The sequence below is a fragment of the Myzus persicae genome, unplaced genomic scaffold (genome assembly GCF_001856785.1).
Source record: "Myzus persicae strain clone G006 unplaced genomic scaffold, MPER_G0061.0, whole genome shotgun sequence".
Taxonomy (NCBI): Eukaryota; Metazoa; Arthropoda; class Insecta; order Hemiptera; family Aphididae; genus Myzus; species Myzus persicae.
Window position 1 is genome coordinate 469,677 of NW_019101158.1, and position 19,705 is coordinate 489,381.

Sequence of the window (19,705 nt, forward strand, 5' to 3'; positions counted from 1 at the left end):
GAATTAAATCACTTTAAAGTTTACATAAATATGTTTGTGACGCCATGAGTTTCTTTATTAATTGAAAAATGTTTAGAGTTATAAATACCTAAGAATTATACATGTGCTTTCTAATTGCCGATTTGTAGATGCAGTTATCACTGTAAAATTTGAAGTAGACACAGAGCTTTTTGAAAACAAATATTTTGCTGTTAATTATTCACTTATACATAGTAAAACGTTTTAATGTGTTCATATAAATATGAATCCAATATTCCAATATATTATTCATGATTAGAATGTGGTAGGATGAAATATAATTTTTTGTGGTCAATTTTACGATACCACTAGAGCTTCACCAGTATATCTAATATCTTTCTTTTTATGATTAATACTTATGTTTCTGAACAGAAATATTGTCCAAATACAATGATAGCATAAAATAATAGTATTATCTCAACATTGGAGTAAGAATCTAAATTGGGAGAACTGTTAGGTTGATTTCTAATTTGGACTATTGGTTATTGGAAGGTATATGAAATTCCAATATTATATTTATTTAATTCTTCAGTTGTGGTAAGGACAACATAGTTATTAATACAGTTGTACCAAAATATTATATTTTAAAAAATGTATTGTTTTAATTAAGTATTATTTTTACTCTTTTTTATAAAAACATCACATACCAGACTCACCTAGATGTAAGAAATCAAAGTATAGAAAAATAGCAATCATAAGTTTTGAAATTTTGTATTAAATATTTAAATACTACTGGGTGGTCTGAACTCTGTTTACGGAATAACAAACAAGTATCTACCCAACCATTTTTTTTTTTATAAAATATTTATATTATTGCTTAACTATAAAATATAATTATTAATCAATTACCTAAATATTTAAATATTTAAGGATACATAGAAGGTAAATTAAATTTTTTTTATTATTTTAATGGTAAAATTACAATTAGCTATTTAAAACAGCAATTTCAATACCAATGGAAAAAAAACAATAATAAAATAAATATATTATATACACATATTATATCATATATATATAATATATAATATGTATATATATTGTAATATTATTTATTGCGCTAATTTTTCTTTTGTACAAAGTTATTACTCATACGCAATTAAAAAGTACAATATTATTTTCAACAATAAAATAAATCATAGAATAGAAAAAAAAAGTTAACAAAATTTTTCCTAAACTCCAGAATCTACTATTTTTTAAAAACTTTTTTTCTTAAGTTAATTTAAATAATAAGTAATTGAAACAATAAAATAAACACAAATAAAAAAAAAGAAACAGAAAACAATTCAACTAGGTTACAAATAATAAAGAAAATAGGTATAAACATAAAGCAATACATAATTGTATGTATAATTAACATATTTTTTTATGTATAAAAAACTCAACAAAGTAGTAATATTTAATTATAATGTATTACATTTTTTTTTTAGGTTATATATTACTATTATGCATAGTATATATATATATATATATTCATACATACATACATACATACTTACAAACATACATACATACATACAGATACACACATAATGTAACATAATGAAAAGAACGACTAATTTTACAATAATGGTTTCAACTGACTCTCGTACGATGATGTTTTAAATTGGCAGACCCTCACACTAAATCTATGTACAAAAAAAAAATAATAATAATAACGTAAATAAACAACATTTTAAAAAAGTCCTAGTTTTAATATCACCCTCTGAAGAAAAACACTGGTTAACTTATGAAAATTAAAAATCAAAACCTACATTTAATAATTGTACATGTTTTTTTTTAGTTTAACAAGAATTGATAATAACAGAGGATGGAGAGAGGAAGGAAGTATAAGCAAGCAGCACCAAACAAAAAAAAAATTAAATGTAAATAAATAAATATAAACTAAATATTGGTACATGTTCATGTTGCACAATTAATATTGATAATAAGCACAGGAAATGTATGTCCCAACTCTTAATAATGCTTTTCTGTTATGTTAACAAATTGTTGTTCTTTTAAAAATGCATATATTATCCCAGAGCAAAAAAATATATAATAACTTATAAATAAGACTTATAACAAGAAACAAATAATACATAATTTAAAGAAACTAGTAAGTTACAAACATAATATAATAATTAGTTATATTTGTCTATACACGTAATTACATAAGATTTGGAAATTTTACCATTGGATTTACTGGTATAACATTCATAACGGTAATATTAAAAATTAATTTATATATATTTAAATGATAAATATATACTTTCAATTGTGCGATTTTTTTTTTTGTAATGGAACGTTGCAAATATTATATAGTTAAAAAAAGTTATATTAATGCATACAATTATTTACATCATTGAATTTGGACATTCAACTGTAGTAAACAGGCTTGAACTAGGTATCCATTTTAATACAAATAATATAATCATTAGGTTAGGACATTATTGTACCTGGTAAATAATAGTTAACAATAATATAACCATTGACAATGTAATTTTACATACTATAATATTACTATATGTTAGAAAAATGTATCACCAATTTTAAAAGCAAAAAAAACAAATGTATTTATTGGTGAATATATTTTATAATATTCATTGTACTAGACATTGAACAACATAATGAAACAAATATTAAATTAAAAGTTTTATAATTGTATAGGATTTAAGTTTAATTGTTAATTTTTTTAACTACTTCTGCTAATAAATTATCTAAAATTGTGACTAGGCAAACATAGGTACCTATACATCTTCAAAGGTCCTAATATCTAGATATGTATTCTTTTTGCAAAAACCTTATTTGGCTGCTTGTAAAAGAACGCTCACCACAAGGAATCAATCTTAATTACATACTACTGAAATGTTTAGGTTTGTTGAAATGATTTTGGATTTGATAACCTGTGATTCTGAAAATCGAATTAAGAAAAATATGAATTAATTTCCAAAAACTATATTATAATTTATGAATTGTATCTTTAAATGTTTATGATAGATTTTAGTAATAAATAATTGTAATAACTACACATTATTAAAAACCAATTTTTACTTAAATTTAAAGAAACTATATGTATAATAAAGATAATTACAAGTTAAAATTGAAAAAATCAAATTGTTAAATAAGATACGCTGCACAAAGTTACAGTTGTATTAATAACTGATATTGATAATAAAATACAAGACTAACAATTTCGACATGAACAAAAAAAACAAATGTTACAAAATATCCTCAAAAATCCTTTAGCGGGTATAAATTAAAAGGAATTAATAAAATACTCAGGAAATATCAGTATGCACTATTAAGGTTCTTAACTAAAACAACTGTTGATTGTATTAAATTATAATACATATTAATTATTGTGTATGAGAAAATATGAGAATGAGGTAAATAATATTTAGGTTTAACTGTGATTACAATAAAACAAAACAAATTAAATTTACTTAATTGATTTCAATTGTTTATAGTGAATTTATAATATTATAAATCCAATTAACAATTAATTATTATTATTTCCCTATTTTAATAAGTTTATTCCTCTCAATGTGTAAACCAATTCTTAAAATAAAAAAAATAAAAGAATTTATAGTTTATATATTTATAATGTTTATAACATTATTGTTTTTTTATTAGATTATATGATTTATTTGTTTAAATAAACCTCAATGATGCTCCAAAAAAACAAAATACTAATATTTAAACAATTGCAATTATTTAGAATTATAGTTTAAGTTAATTAAATTAGAATTGATTAGTTTAAATAAAAAAATAATGATTTTGAGAAAAATTGTCACAATTAAATGGTTCTGTAATTCAAAGTATGAAACTAGTTATAAACTGAACATGTATTATGTTTATTGTAAACTAAAAAAATATTCAAATATCTATGATTTAAAAAAGATATGCAATTTTGTATGTTAGGAAGACCTAGATAACTTAGTTTATTATTATTATTTATTTTTCTTAAGCATCAGTTTGAGAATTAGCATACACTTATTCTTAATCTAAATTTTTTTAATAAATTGACATTCTTTGTTTATCTGGTTATTACTGTTTAGATTATCAAATATATTTTTACATTTTATCATGAATATCTATTTTATCATGATTTTATTGCAATTATTGGGTTACTTATTCTATAATTATTTGTAATGTATATTGTTTTAGGAATATATTAGTATATAAACAATTTGAATTAATATTTGATTTATCAATTGTTTCGATATATAAGTTATCTGTAGTGATTTGAACCATTCAGTTGCTATTTATTTTTTGTTCCAGAAAATATTTTTAGGATATATTTGAAAAGACTAGAACAAAGAAATCAAACATTTATAAACAAAAAAGTGAAAAAATCTTGAAAAGTTGTACAATTTAAAGTTGTAGCCGCATCAGTTTCTACTTTAACTCTTAGTACTTAGTAAAATATTTATGTTTTTTTGGAAAATCTATGCATTCTTACATATGCATACATATAAAATTCATCTAAATTGTATTATAAATGCGTAGAAAGTTAAATGTAATAATCTGTTACCACTGCTATAAATACAGCAAACAGTCAATATATTTTATTTAAATTATAATATTGTTATGTGATATTTTTAAATCTTGTACATCAGATACAAGCTAAGATCTATATGATATAGTTATATTATAACAAATTGATTCATTGTATGTATGAATGGATAATTTGACAAGCTATACAATTTATAAGTCACTGATCAGAATATTGCAAATATTTTCCAATATATTTATTTCCTTGTACTACCCTGGTTAAAGAAGCAATGAATTGACCTCAGCAAATCGCCTCTGGTCGTTTGACTTTTTAGGGACATATTTTCAGTTGATTACTTCCTGTATTTAGTCTCCTTATTCTAGTCTTCATAGATATATTAAAAATTATAAACATATAATCTGTGATATAAATGTTTATATTATTGTATATTGTTATCAAAAAACACAAGTATATAGTAACTAATACAATATAATATGTAGTAAATTATTTTAAAACATAATAATATATTGTTTTTGTACACATAAAATTGTTTCATTTTATTTTATAATATACTCCTATGTTATGTCAATTTTAAAAATGTTATCTGTTTAAATTCATACATAATTATTTTTTTTCTTCATAAGACTAATTGTATTATTTCCTAACATTAAATTATGTTTTATTATTAATTTTCAATTTTTATTTCACAATTTGTTCATAAATATCAAAAATTGGAGCATGTGACGATGAAACAAAAAGATATGATTCACAGAATTAAGATATTGTTTTCTCGAAGGAACATTTAATTAATTTTCAAAAATCGTTAATTTTTTTTTTCATGTTTAATGTTATGAAAAGTCTTATTTTTATGGATTTTTAGAGAACAATTATACAATTAAATAAAAACGCATTAATAATTTACGTGAAATAATAAATCAAACGAGATATTTATTAACAAATATAACAATAATAAATTTATTTTCTAATAGTCTTTGGTATGTCAGATATAATTAAAGATGTGAATAGTTTAACTTAGAAAAATGAAAAAAAAACAATAAAAATAAAATAAATAGGACATTCATATTCTGAGAATTTAATAATTTACCTTTTCACTAAAAATAAAAAGTGAATTATGACTCGGAATAATCAATACTGACAAAAAAAATTGATGTATCAGAAATTTGTTGACCAAAGAGAAAATTAATTTATATTACTACAAATAATGATTTAAAAAATCAAAGTATCCATATAAACTATGAATAAGTATTTGTACAGAGCAGTAATTATTTATTTTAAAATCATAATTTATAACTATATAAATCAATCGTATTTATCATAGTAATTAAACATAATAAATATATTGTTAAATTAATAAGTTGGTACCTAATAAAAAAAACCGGTTGGTATCCGATTATTCAAACATGAATTAATAAATAATAAAAAAAAATAATAATAATGAATATTATGTTCAATAAAGTGATGTTTGATAACCCAAATAAATGGTATCTTAAAACAGTTGAATTACTTACTCAAAATTGCTGCAGAATAATTAAGAGACCTGTGTATGTATATGTGAGTGGGTAAGGGAGAGATCATAGCAACTCGTACTGGCGCAGGTGCATCCTCTGTATGATGTCGCGACAGTCATTGAAAACACGTCTGATGTTCTCAGTGTCCACAGCGCAGGTGAAATGTGGATAACAATAATGTTTACCCTCGCCACTGGCAGTACTGATGCGCTATAAACCAGTAAAAAATAAATATTATAACACTTATTGTTATACCATAAGAATAAACAATACTATTGATATAAATTACATACAAGGAACTCATCTCGGATGAAATATTTGGCGCGAATAACTGGAGGATCTTCTCCTGGATCAGGAGTAGCATCCATTGGCGTTTGGTAACGGGTGAATTCGGCAAAATAATCTTCTAGCCGAGATTTACCAGCCTTGATTTTTTCTGCTAGTAAGTCTTGTTTATTCAGAAACAATATTACTGATATCGTTCTCAACCATCTTTTGAAAAATAAGATAAAATGTAAAACTCAATAGTAATAAAATAAAAACAAAATACCTGTTGTTCCATATGCTTCTGAATAAGTCTAATGACTCACGGAGTCGATTTTGAGTGGGATCCTCCCTAAGGACCATATTGTAACTACTACAAGCAGTCACAAATATGATGGCAGTGACATCATTAAAACACTGTATCCACTTACGCCTTTCATCTCTTTGGCCTCCCACATCAAACATACTGAAAAAAAATACATTTTAAAAGTAACTATTAATAGGTTGGAATACTTAATTAGTTTTAAATGGTATACTTACTGAAAATTAACTTTTTCAACTTGAAATCGTGTTTCAAATATACCAGAAGTCAAAACACGGCACCTAAGTATGTCCTAAAAATAATTTATCAAAATATAATAACACACTAAAAAAATTAAATTCAAGTGGATATTTATTTGATTACCTATCTGCTTTTTAACTATCACACAAAAATAATTTTGGAAGGAATTTATATATATATATATATATATATATATTGTTATCATAAACCTATCATAGATCACATAGGGAAATTTATTACTTTAGGCATATTTTTTTTGTTTTGTACTTATGAGAATAGTTAAAAATATAAGTGGATATTTGTCTGTTTTATTAGCAGCTTTAAATAACACATCTAAGTATAGTTGGACATTTTCTAGTTTCTTATTTTTGTATGTTGTTGATTATCTAAGACATAACAATTATGGATACCAACACAATATATGATAATTAATTAAATTGTGTGCATAATTAATGCAATATTTTTGTACTTAGTTTATAAAAGCAGATTCAATTTTTATTTAAAAGAGAACAATTATATTTAAAATAATCTTTAAAATATTTCAAAGTTGTATTTAAAATAGTATTTGATACAAAAAAAGTATTTGAATACTTTTTTATAACATTTCTACTCAAATACTTTACAACACAAAAATATATGCATTTTGTATGCATTTATTAATGTTTAGTACAACTTAATAGTTTTTCATAATTAATATTTATTTAGCAATGATAAAGTATTTGACATACCAAGTCATTGAGTAGTCACCAGAGATCAACCACATTTTTATTAACAAAACATTATTTTATTTTATTATCTATTAACTTTGAATCATACCTAACCTGAAATAATTTTTCTTGTAGTTACAATAGCTGTACATAATAAAACAAAAACATATGCACTTAAGTAGTTGTGAACAATTTTTTTAGATTGTAAAATTAAACATTATATTATTTTTAATAAAATATTAATAAGCAATTTTTTTTGAGATCGTAAGGTTGTTTGACAAAATTGTTTTACTTCAACCTTGTTAAAATGATAAGTTATAAGTCTATATACTCATATCAGTGTTTGTACTACCACATTAAAAGTCAATAAGTCATAATATTTGGTTTACTTAAATCTATATATTTATAATTTTTAACTATCAAAATATATTAATTGATTGATTCCACACAATAGCTTTCATTATACTACTATTTAGTTTGTAAACGTGATAAGATTATGATTGGTAAGTCAAATTTTAAATTAGACAAATTACATGGTAGGATATACCTTATCAATGCCATTAATTAAGCACGAATCAATATTTAAAAAATGATGTGTAACAAAACACATGCATGCAGAAATATAATTAAGTAAGAATATTATTTTTAATTACTTGTTCTGAAGGGGTATAATTTAGTTGCTTGATAATGTGTACTTGATCGAGGAAACTGAAATAAAAATGAATATATTTAATTAATCATACAAAGAAAGCTTATTTATTTTGTTTCTAATTTAAAATAAATACTTGATTAGACTTATATTACTATTGTAAGATTTTTCTAAGACCTATTTAGCCTAAACTAAATGTATTGTATACAACAAAAACCTATTATTATTTAAATATAGTTTATATTGTTATATTAGGACAAAAAATAACACATTTTAAATTGTATGATAACTAATAACTTACTAATAATCAAGAAATAATAATCAAAGAGAAAACATATGTTTAACATGGATTTATATTTGAAAAATAGTAAATTAAACTTTCATAAATGCAAACATAGTACCTGATAATTGCTTTATATTGAGAATGTAAAACAAATAATTTAGTTAGTGTAAACTGTCTTTACAACTAAACAAAAAAATAATAATAATAATAACCAAACAGAAAATTTAAATATTACTTTTTTTAAATAAAAGAGGGACACTATTATGATTTGTTCTGTTAAACAAATGACAAACATAAATGTTTTTATGTTAAATGTCTTTCTTTCATTACATATGCAGTTTTGATCAATACATAATATAGGCACGTTAAGATTATATTTTGAAAATATTGAAGTGAAGTACTTACTATTTAGCACAGTCAATGAGTTGATATTCATTAGATCTATCAAAACAAGACTGAACACCTCTATCTTTCCACAGTATTTCTGTGTGTTCATAAAACTCCTAGAATAAAACAGTATTTAGAAAAAATAAGAATATAAGTTATTTTACAAGAGTTATTAGAACTATAACTCACCGTTGTATATTCAAAGTTATGTTGGGAGGCGACATCTTGCATATAATCGACCCTAAACTGATTTTCTGGGTGTTCTAATTGTACTGGTGGGGTGAGTGTGCTCATGGCACCTGTAATTGTCTATAAAACAATACATATATAATGTTTAATTACAAAACTATTGCATTATAACAATAACTTACCAATATGGCATCTCTAATGTTTTTTTTAATATCTTCAATTTTTTGTTTTTTTTCTCTATAATATAAAATTGAAATATATTGATTTGAAAATCAAAAAGTAACATTATAATACATACTCTTCACTAAATCCATTTACGTGCAATATTCGCATTTGTTTAACAATTGTGCTTTTACCAGATTCTCCAGCTCCTGCAAAAATTTGAAATTTTTTTAATTTCTTTAGGGAATTTACCATACATTTTGATAGTGATTGTAATTAACAATTTTATTTATTTAAGTATAAAAATAACTTATCTTAGAGGTACCCAAGGATATATATTGACAATAAATTCTATTAAGACATGGTTTGAGTAACACACTATTGTTTCATTAACTATCTTAATTTATTATTTCAGTATTTAATATTTTACCATTTTTCAACTTCTATGTGATACTACTGAAATAATAGAATATTCTTGAAAACAAAATATTCTCATTATTGTCGGACGTGACAATAATACTTTTGTCAATTAGGAATCAGTGTTAAAGGTTTGAAAGGAATTCTCTTTATTTGAACAATCTGTTTAGCTATTCTGAGCATTAGTCTTTCTTTAATTCATTAAAACTTATGTTATTGTTAACCATACCTAAACTCTTTTTGGGTACATACATCACCTAGATAGGTGGTATGCTAGGTATACCTACCTATTCTTTAGAAAAAAAGACACATTCATATGAATAAATATTGATGTATAACAAGACAATCTGTTAATAGTGCCAACATACACATTTTCAGAGAATGTTTAATGTAAAAAAAAATGTAAAAACATCAAAATAAATGTAATGTTACGCTTAGAACATTTTTATATAAATGTGCATAGAATTGTGTATTTTTCTGGTAGATGTTATGAGAAAAATATAAATTTAAAACTAACCAAGACACAACATTTGGCATGTATTCAAGTTTATATTTTTAATCGATTATATTATACACTATCATGTTTAGTTTATTAACATAGTTATACTGTCGTCTGTCACATGTAAATACTCTAATCGGGTAAAAAAAAGATCTATATATATAGCAGAAAAATAGAAAATAAAACAGGTATACTGATGATATACATTACTTGTAGGTAAATATGAGTATCATGGCAAGTTGAGATTACTATCAATAAAGCTATATTTTTTAGTTTTAACTACTTTCAAGGACACCAATGTTTTAAGAGTATACCTAGCTAATCATATACTCAAAAATCCATAAAATTGGATACATTTACAACATAAAGTTCAAATCAAGTATCCAAAATACAAATATTGATCAAGTTATCATATTATATATAATAAAAATAACTGCCCACCACAATCAAGTTAGATGAACCACTGATATCTATGACCTAGTCTTTCAGGAAGATTTTTTAAGTACAAAGCATTCTCAATTTAAACTCAAAGTACATAATATATGTTATAAACAAGGTTATAAATAAACATCACTGCAAAAACATATATAACATGGTAATTATATCACAGATTACTTGAAAATTGTAAGACTCAAAATAGAGCTCCAGAGACTGACTAAGAGACCACTCAATATCAATTATCAACAAGCAAGAATGATAATGCATTTAATTTACATTATTATATTAGAATAAGCGGTAAGGTGTTTTAGAGATGAGAATTCAAGCAGAAAACCAATGAGGCAACACACAGAAATCGCTGATATCTTGAGACGTATAAGTTGAGCACATTGAGCTAACATTTTGGGAGGCACTAGTAGTAATTGCACTGTGCACAGTCCAATAGCCAACAGTCGCCAGATGATTCTTCCAAAATTTGGCGATGTCCAAAATCTAGCAAGACTTCTGCAGGGCTGTGGCGTTTGTACATGGAAAGCCCCCCCGAAAACCAAAATTTAAGGGTGGTTATGATTGAAGATCGTAAGAGGGGAGGGGGCGCGGCGACAGGGCTGACTAGCGGCGTATGACCAACAAGAGTGAAATGTAAGAAGGGAAAAATTTAAAATTTAAAAAAAAATACACTCTCACTCACCCAACAACAGTAATCTGTGTGTGGCCCTGTACACCTGTTTGTCCTTTTGCAGCTGCTGGTTTATCTTTTTGTTCGTCTCCTTGCCCTTTTTCGCATCGTCGTGGTCCGTCTTGGCCGCGGCGCTTCCAAAACACCCCATAACATTAGGCCAGCCTATTTTTGTGGCTTTCCGGCGGGAGGGCGGCTGCGGCTGCTGCTGCGGCGACGGCGGCGACGGCGGGGCGGAGGCCAGCACTAGGCTACGGCTCGTTTAGAGGCGACACCGGTTTTATTGTTATTGTTGTTACTCGTTCGCACCACCACGAAAACAATAACGACGGGGCGACGACGACGACGGCGACGGCGACGACGACGACGACGACGACGGCGGCGGCGGTGACAACGACGACGACGGCGGCTGCGGCGGCGGCAGCGGCGGCGGCGGCGACGACGACACCACTATACGCGGCGGCTGCGGTGGCGGGCAGTGGTGGCGGCGGACGATACACACGGGCCGCGTGTGTGTGTGTGTGTGTGTGTGTGTGTGTGTGTGTGTGTGTGTATGTGTTTGACAGTACTGTTGGTGGTGGGGTGGTAGCGGTGGCGGCACACGGTGCCCGAGAATTGTGGACGGGTGGCGAAGTGGCGCGTAGTGCCCAAAAACGCGCGCGCGGTGCTGTTATCTATATATCACCGTTCGCACTCACACACTCGCACACCCACACACACACTCGGTGGTACGCTGCTGCTCTGCTCGCACACTCTCACACTCACACTCACACAACTAACACAAGCGCGCGCATACATTCACGCGAAAAACACACTACCGCCGCCGCTCGCTACTACTTGTGCTTCTGCCTTCTACCGTTGCCGCCGCCGCTGGTGGCAGTAGTAGTTGTAGTAGTAGTAGTACTAGTAGTACTAGTAGTCTGAGTAGTAATAGTAGTAGTAGTAATGTTGTTGGTGGTGGTGGTGGTGGTGGTGTTGACGGTGGCGGCGGCGCGTGCGCTCTCTCTTTTACTCTAGTCTAGCACCGCACACTCTCTCGCTCGTTCACACACGGTTTGTGGCCACACTCCGACACTCGCACACCTTCGATACAACTAAACCGCGAACATGACACCCGTCACGATCCTCTAAACACATACATAATATACACACTCGTCGGTGTGTCGTGGACGCCGAAGCGCTCAGTGCCGACGATATCATTTTTGCGCGCGCTCTTCGGGAGTAAATGTTTGTTCCCAGAGGGGGCGGTGGTGGGGGATCTGGCGTGGAATCACACAGTTACGACTTTCAAAAAATTGTCAAAAATGAATTGCTTGTATCGCAAAATATTGCACAAGTCCAAGTCGCAAGAGTACTCGACTGTTATAGTTATCACTTATCACCGCTCACCGGCGTCGGTTTGAGTTTTGAAAAAATATTATAATTTTAATAATTACAGGCTGCACAAAGTGAAGCGTGTGGCAGATAGCAAGTGAAGAAAAAGATTCTGAACGTAGCCGGTCAGCTGGAGGGTCGAGGGCGTCTACTGTCTATAGGGCCCCGCAAGCGAGCACAGCAGCTAGACGCATCGTACCGACGGCACTACGTCTGACTCCGGTGTGGAGAGCGAGGGGCACGTTTTGCCGCTACTGCGTGTGAACAATTGCAATAAGGTGGCTTTCGGGGGATTCGGTGGCGCAATATAGAAACACGTTCGACGGGCACTCAGGCCCGCTGTTTATGTAATTGCCTGGTTGTATTGGTTTAGGCCCACCGCCTATATTCACCCCAAAACTCGCTAGTGGCGAACGCCACCCTTCCAATTTTCATAGAGTAACAGTAACTCGATGCACCCTTTGCACCACCACCGGTTGGTCGATAACGCTCGATCGCCATCTACACGTGGCACCAGACACCGCCGTCGCAACGTCTATTTTTAGATGCGCCCACTAATAATGGAATCTTTGCTTCTATAATAATAATAGTATATTTTGTATATTATATTTAACTCGCCATATAATATACACTGCTAAATACCAGACTAGTGTACCTACATATTATTTTTTTTAATAATAATTGTGGTGCGTTTAATTTTTGGTGGTTGAAAAATTCAAATATCCCTGCAGGTGGCTGGTGACAAGTGTTAATGCCGTTTTGGGAGCTGCAAACAGTGGAAAAGATTAAAAACTATCTTGCTAAAAATGGTATGGATCCTATTTAGTTCCATATGCAACCCGCAGCTTGACGGAATATTGTACATTAAGTATTTACATTTGCGTATTTAATATAGAATTATTTATTAGTAAACCCATAATATTGTATGATTTATTTATTGGTACTCGTAGACTGTATTGTCTGTAGTAATGTAGTATAGTTTTTGAAATATTATGTTATGAATAGGCTTGCACAGACATTGTCTGGCCGCAGGGTATGTGGCTGATGAAACATGGCATCCCCCAATGATATATCCCTATTATTTTCTTATTGGAACTGCGCCATCGCCGAAAATTTTACTTATATTGATACTTAATATGTTGAGTGGCTGCAGCAAAAAATTGCATGTCTTGTTTATAGCGTTTTAATATAATATTCATTTTAAATGTATATTTATTGAATACGGTATACGTTATTGTACATTTGTACCTCCATGTATGCAGTGGCTTATATAATATGGACAATGTGGCATGTATAGAAACATCGACAATTTAAAATCCAAAACACCATTCGAAAAAACAATGCATAAATTTTACTATTCAGGGGTGGATCCAGAAATTTATCAAGGGTGGGCCGCTGGGTAATTAAAATGTATCCAACAGGTACTATTCATACTTAATAACATACTTTTTAATATCACCATTATTTTGGGTAGCGGGTACATTAATATCGTTATAAAGATACTTTATATACGTAACGCTGAATATAACTAGTATTTCTCACTAGTCACGATGTAATAAATTTGAATATAATAAGCTCAAGGGGGTATTTTGGTATTTACTTACCTTTCTTTTTATTTAAAGTTACTTTAATACCTAGTAAGATATTTTCGAGATTTTGATGAATTTGGTTAACATTTGAACTTTAAATGCATATAAAAAATAATTGTGCTTATGTATCTTAAATATTTTTGATCAGCTATTAAAGCATATTATGAGGACCCTTGAGTTACATTTTTAAGCTTTTTTACTAAGTAAAAAAGTTTTTATCCCCAATAAATGAACAAAAATGTACAAAATTCGAAAAATGTCACAAGACTATTTAAAAATTCAAAATAGCTTAAAACAATTCAAGTGCCTACGATATTTAGTTTTTGAGTTACACCAAAAAAATTTAATCAATTTTTTCAATAATCGGTACTATGAGTATTAAATTAATTAAAATAGCACGGCGAATGAATTGATTTTGAACGATTATTTATAAAATAACAAGAGGAGAGGTACCTATATGCACTTGATACTTTGAATAAAGTAGCGACTAGTGCCATCATATAAGTACCTACTATATAACATGATAATATAATAAAATATAATTCAACATTTTAACAAGGAGTATTTATAATTTAGAATTTTCTATAAATAAACAAAGTATATAGACTTAACTGGATGAAAGATATTATATCAAAGTATTAGTAGGTACAGAGGATTATTGACCGTTAAGTTCAAATGTTAAGATTAAAGAATATTAATGAATGGCAAATGATTCGTGGCGGTGGCCGGTGGGGTGATAAATTGTATACGACCTACGGTACTTCAGCGGAGCATAATTATAATATATTATATATTGTATAACACAAGTCTATAATATATGTGCCGGAGCTATCAATTATGTTCGTTGTATAGTTTCACTTCAAAATACACGACACAATAATGTATGAAGGTTCTATATAATGTCTTATAAATAGTTACCTATGTATATGAGGGTGGTTCTTATTTTTAAGAATTTTTTTTTTTGATTATTTATGATCGATACCTCCAAAAAGGTTCCAATGTGTATACAAATTATGTATACAAAATTTGAACATAATCGGGATATTAAAGGGAAACACTCTATTTTACATAAAATGCTATAATTAGATTTAGGTACTTTAAAAAAAAATTTTAATGTCGTTTATTTTTTGAATTAACGATTCATACAGATTTAGTTACGTATATTTTATTAAATAGGTATTCATATATCATGCATACCTGAATGTATATATGGGCCGTAGGGCATACCCATTACCCAGTACTTGAAACGGGAAGGGGGGAGGTACGCAAAAAAATATTAATAGGAAGTTAGGAACATCAATTATATTTCCAGACTCTGGGATATAATTACTACACTGCACAAAATATTAAGTATATAATAATTAAAATGTTGTGAACTTGAAAGGCTCATCAGTCTAATAATTTTTATCAATTTATTTTTATTTAAGGCTGTTGAAAGCTAACCATTTTTAAGGGATTGGATTTGGGCGATATTCTATATCCATCGTGAATGCTGTTTGACTGTGAGGATGCTTTATGTAGTTAAAGATAAATTATGGCTGAGAATTTTGGAGATCCGTAACGAACATATTTTAGTCACACTCCACCATATTTTGTGATAAAAAAAGTTTAACTCAAATGTGGTCATGAAAGTCCCAAAAAGCGGAAGAAAAATTCACCCAGTACCAAAAGCCCGTTTTTAATTTTAAAAACATATTTGAAGTTTTTATTCTCATGTCAAGGTTACGTAAGAAGTGGATTTGTTGTGTTTTTAATTAGTTTGACAGTACCAAAAGAAATTTTTTTTTTTCAAAAATCACTTTAACTTCAGTGTTACTAAAATAATAATAATAATTTCCTACAAACAAGAAGTGAACAAATTCAAATATTTTTTCAAAATTAAAATTGAACTCGTGAAAGTATTTTTTTTTTCTTTCGGTTATTAGTCTAAATGCACAAAAAAACGACCCGCTTTCAACAAAAATATGCTTATTAGTAGGTAGTTAGTAGTTACTGAAAAGTACAAAATGATGCATTTTCGAAAATAAATGATTATTTTAACGGAGAAGTTATTTTGATTAAGCTTCAATGCTTTAACGTACCAGAGTACCATTTGAAGAATTAGTTAAAGGGAACGTCAATCATAGGTAGGGGGACTGAGTCGCCCTTCGTCCTCCCCACTTTAACCCCTGTACCAATAAGTAAGGACGTAATAAAATAGCCGGTGGACATAATTTTTACTTAAAATATTTTTTTTACAGTAATAGTATGTAAATCATTACTTGCTCAAGTCTACGTCGTATTCTATAAGAAAATTTTTTTTTTTTGATTTTCCTCTCGAATTCTTGACGATTTCTATTTGCGCATAACAAAGTCTTTCGCGTGTACCTTGCGGCTTGCGTCCTTGCGGCGGATCATTATCACGATGAAGATTTTAATCAAATAAAAAAACGTTTAATTATAGATGTGATGGTTGTGACTTGCGTCGGTGCCGGCAGTGAATAGGTATAAATGTATAATAGTATATTCTATAATATTTCTATTGCATCGCCATGCGCTGCCGCAAAATAAATAAGTGCGCGCGCGTAAAAACAAATTTAGTTGCAGTGTCGTACAATCCATGTTTGGAAATTTCAGCGCTCATCGTTCGCACGCACTGTACGGCCATGATTTATAAGGTGATAACAAATTGATAATATTGTGTTCGAATTCCGGCAACAAACTAATAATTATCGACATGTGTTAAAGTTAATGTTAAATAGTTAAAATTAAAAAACATTCGAAAGTCAGCATCATGGAAGACTGTGTTGGATTTAAGGGTATGTTAATAATGCTACAATAAGTGTATAATTTGTTTGATGTACATTTTACTATTGTTACAGTTTACTTTATTTCTATACTAGTAATCCTAATGGTATAATATAACAAAAGCTATGCATAAATTATAATTCAAATAATAATAATTAATAATGTTATTAATATTAACTATATCATTTATATTATTTGAATAAAATTAGTTTTAAGAATTTTAAAACACAACTTTTATTATTTGTACTATGTTCTTTTCTTGAATTTTTGCAGTTCTCCCGGTGAAAGTCAATGAAAATTCCAAAGTTATTCGTCAGTTATTTTTAAAAATGCATATGACTAGGGAAAAATGTGCACAAAAACCAGAATATCAGACACTGTTTGTGGTCGGTGTTCCTGAATTTTGCAATCAGGTGATTATTCATACAATATTCATTTAATTTTTACATTTCGGTGAATACATTTTTAGCTATTCGATAGCCAATGAACCATATACATTCACAAAATTAGGCATTAATAACTAATAATTAATAATTAAGTATAATGTTTTTGATAGCCAATTACAATTTTTATACAATTTGATTAGTTTATTATGCTTTAATATTAAATGTATACTTGAATCATAATGAAATTCTATTTTATTAATTTAAAAACAACCATCCAACTTTATATTCTAACTGTATGATTTTAGAAAACTATGAAACATGCATTTCGTCGCTGTGGTAAAGTAAAATCTGTATATTTTCACAATGAACCCACTCCAATTGAACCAGAAGTATTGCCATCAAAATATTTCATCCCAAAACCAATTAAAGTATGAGAGTTCATATTGTATGTATAAATTATGTATTAATAGTGATTATGATTTCAGGGCTTTAAAGTGGCTTATGTCGTGTTTGCACACACATCTGGATTGGAAAATGCATTGTCGCTGAAATGTACTGAAAGTGAGCCTTTCATATTGTCTACACAAACTGCTCCAATCACAAATATAGTTAACCGTAAGAAAGCAGCTATAAATTGTAACATTTTAAAATTTAGTTGATCAATTGTTTTTTTATTCTTAGGATGGTGTGAGAACTACAATGACAATATTGTTGATGGAAAAGAATTACAATCTGAGATTGATACTTACATGTCTGAATATGACAAAACATCAGCAGCTCGAATACAAACAGAAAAAGATACAGTCGACAATGAAGACGAAGATGGGTGGAAAACTGTTTCTAAAAAGTATTTATTTATATTTGTGATCCTTAGACATATTATTATTGTAATTTTGTTAACAAATGGAAAATTGCAGAATGTAAATTCAAATACAATAGTTTAGAAAAATGCATTTACATTTTTCTTGATACATTTTTGTTACCAGCTATATTCATTAATTGTGTGTTATACTTAATACATTTTCATCCAAATTTTTAGAGGGCGGAATCCTGGATTTGCACGCAAGGAAGTTATTAAGAATAACATAATGAAAAATGAGGCTAAGAAAAAGATAAAGAAAACACTGAAAAACTTTTATCGATTCCAAATTAAAGAGACTAAAATTAATCGTAAGTATTTATAATTTTATATAATTTTTAATAAAAATAATATGTTAACAATAAAATATTATTATTTTAGAATTGATGGAGTTACGCAATAAGTTTGATAATGACAAATCAAAAATTGAATTACTTAAACAGAGCAGAAAATTTAAACCTTTTTAAGATTTTAAATAAATTGAACGTATTTTGTCGGACAACATTTTTTATGTTTTATTGTAATCTTATTGCACAATTATAATTGTTAATAAAATTGTATTTTTTTGTTATTTCCAAACGTGGGAAATTAGTTACAATTGTGCACAGGTTTTATAGAGTACATAGTTTATTTTATATGAAATGTATCTTTATTATGAAGCACAAACTGGTTCATCCCAATGAGGAATGGAGTATGACTTATGTTAACAAATTTAATTTGTTATGTCTACAGTGCAGGTCATCAATGCAGCCTGAATATCTTTATTGATTTTTTCTATCATATTTATTGCACCAAGAGCACACAATGCCAGTTATAAATTAAACATAAGTGTCACAGTCTGTTTATCATGAGCCATGTGTGTTAAATAAAGGGTAAAAGCTAGAAGCTGCACAGAATAAAAATTATTAATACTGCCCAATATTCTTTCTATTATCACTGTAGTCTATTTTATTAGTGCTAAGTTGAATGAATGTTAGGTTCACTAAGCATTTATTGAATCAATAGTGAACTTGGTTCCCTAAACATGATTTGGTGGACCATGATTGGTCCATTGCATTAATTAATTTTTTATGTAACATGGTATAAATAATATATAAAATGAAAAAATGTTAAAAAATATTGCCTACCTTTAATAAAATTATTATGTTTATACAATATAAATGTAAATCATTTTTATTCATTTAAGAATAATGATTTTTGGAATGAAGGAAATTCAAAATAAAAATAATTTTTACTCTGAAAATTTAACATTTTAATCTATAACTTACAACCGTGCATGTACTATAAATTGTTTTATTTAAAAAAGATGGAGACATGACATTTTTAATATTTGAAAACACAACTCTATAATAATTAAATTATTTTAGCCAAGGTTGGCTTAAGACATGCGGCCATATAAGGCAGCACATTTTTTATACATAGCAAAGTATTATTTAATATTTATTTTGTTCTTAAA

At 28.4% G+C, this 19,705-nt stretch overlaps 2 protein-coding genes across 2 annotated transcripts; one reads left to right on the top strand and one right to left on the bottom strand.

Annotated features, from left to right (window-relative positions):
• Positions 1-1,820: 1,820 nt before the first annotated feature.
• LOC111027989 (guanine nucleotide-binding protein G(s) subunit alpha) lies at positions 1,821-11,654 on the bottom strand. The gene is made up of 11 exons (XM_022306506.1): positions 11,267-11,654; positions 9,358-9,430; positions 9,242-9,296; positions 9,060-9,179; positions 8,889-8,986; positions 8,205-8,259; positions 6,823-6,896; positions 6,569-6,748; positions 6,312-6,510; positions 6,019-6,228; positions 1,821-2,905 (listed from the first exon to the last, which is right to left on the bottom strand). The coding sequence occupies exons 1-10, from the start codon at positions 11,403-11,405 to the stop codon at positions 6,082-6,084; spliced, it is 1,140 nt and encodes a 379-aa protein (XP_022162198.1). The 5' UTR covers positions 11,406-11,654; the 3' UTR covers positions 1,821-2,905; positions 6,019-6,081.
• Positions 11,655-16,879: 5,225 nt separating this feature from the next.
• Positions 16,880-18,809, top strand: LOC111027990 (ribosomal RNA-processing protein 7 homolog A). Its single transcript, XM_022306507.1, has 7 exons — positions 16,880-17,015; positions 17,278-17,417; positions 17,696-17,818; positions 17,876-18,005; positions 18,072-18,237; positions 18,430-18,560; positions 18,631-18,809. The coding sequence occupies exons 1-7, from the start codon at positions 16,991-16,993 to the stop codon at positions 18,714-18,716; spliced, it is 801 nt and encodes a 266-aa protein (XP_022162199.1). The 5' UTR covers positions 16,880-16,990; the 3' UTR covers positions 18,717-18,809.
• The last annotated feature ends 896 nt before the right edge of the window (positions 18,810-19,705 follow it).

Bases quoted from the DNA above. Each gene is read 5' to 3' on its own strand.
- LOC111027989 (XM_022306506.1), bottom strand. From the start codon at position 11,405: ATGGGGTGTTTTGGAAGCGCCGCGGCCAAGACGGACCACGACGATGCG. The intron at 8,987-9,059 runs GTGAGTTATAGT...GTTTTATTCTAG, and splicing joins ATAACTTTGAATATACAACG to GAGTTTTATGAACACACAGA. The intron at 6,229-6,311 runs GTATGTAATTTA...ACTGGTTTATAG, and splicing joins TCATCCGAGATGAGTTCCTT to CGCATCAGTACTGCCAGTGG.
- LOC111027990 (XM_022306507.1), top strand. From the start codon at position 16,991: ATGGAAGACTGTGTTGGATTTAAGG. The intron at 17,016-17,277 runs GTATGTTAATAA...GAATTTTTGCAG, and splicing joins AGACTGTGTTGGATTTAAGG to TTCTCCCGGTGAAAGTCAAT. The intron at 17,418-17,695 runs GTGATTATTCAT...GTATGATTTTAG, and splicing joins TTCCTGAATTTTGCAATCAG to AAAACTATGAAACATGCATT.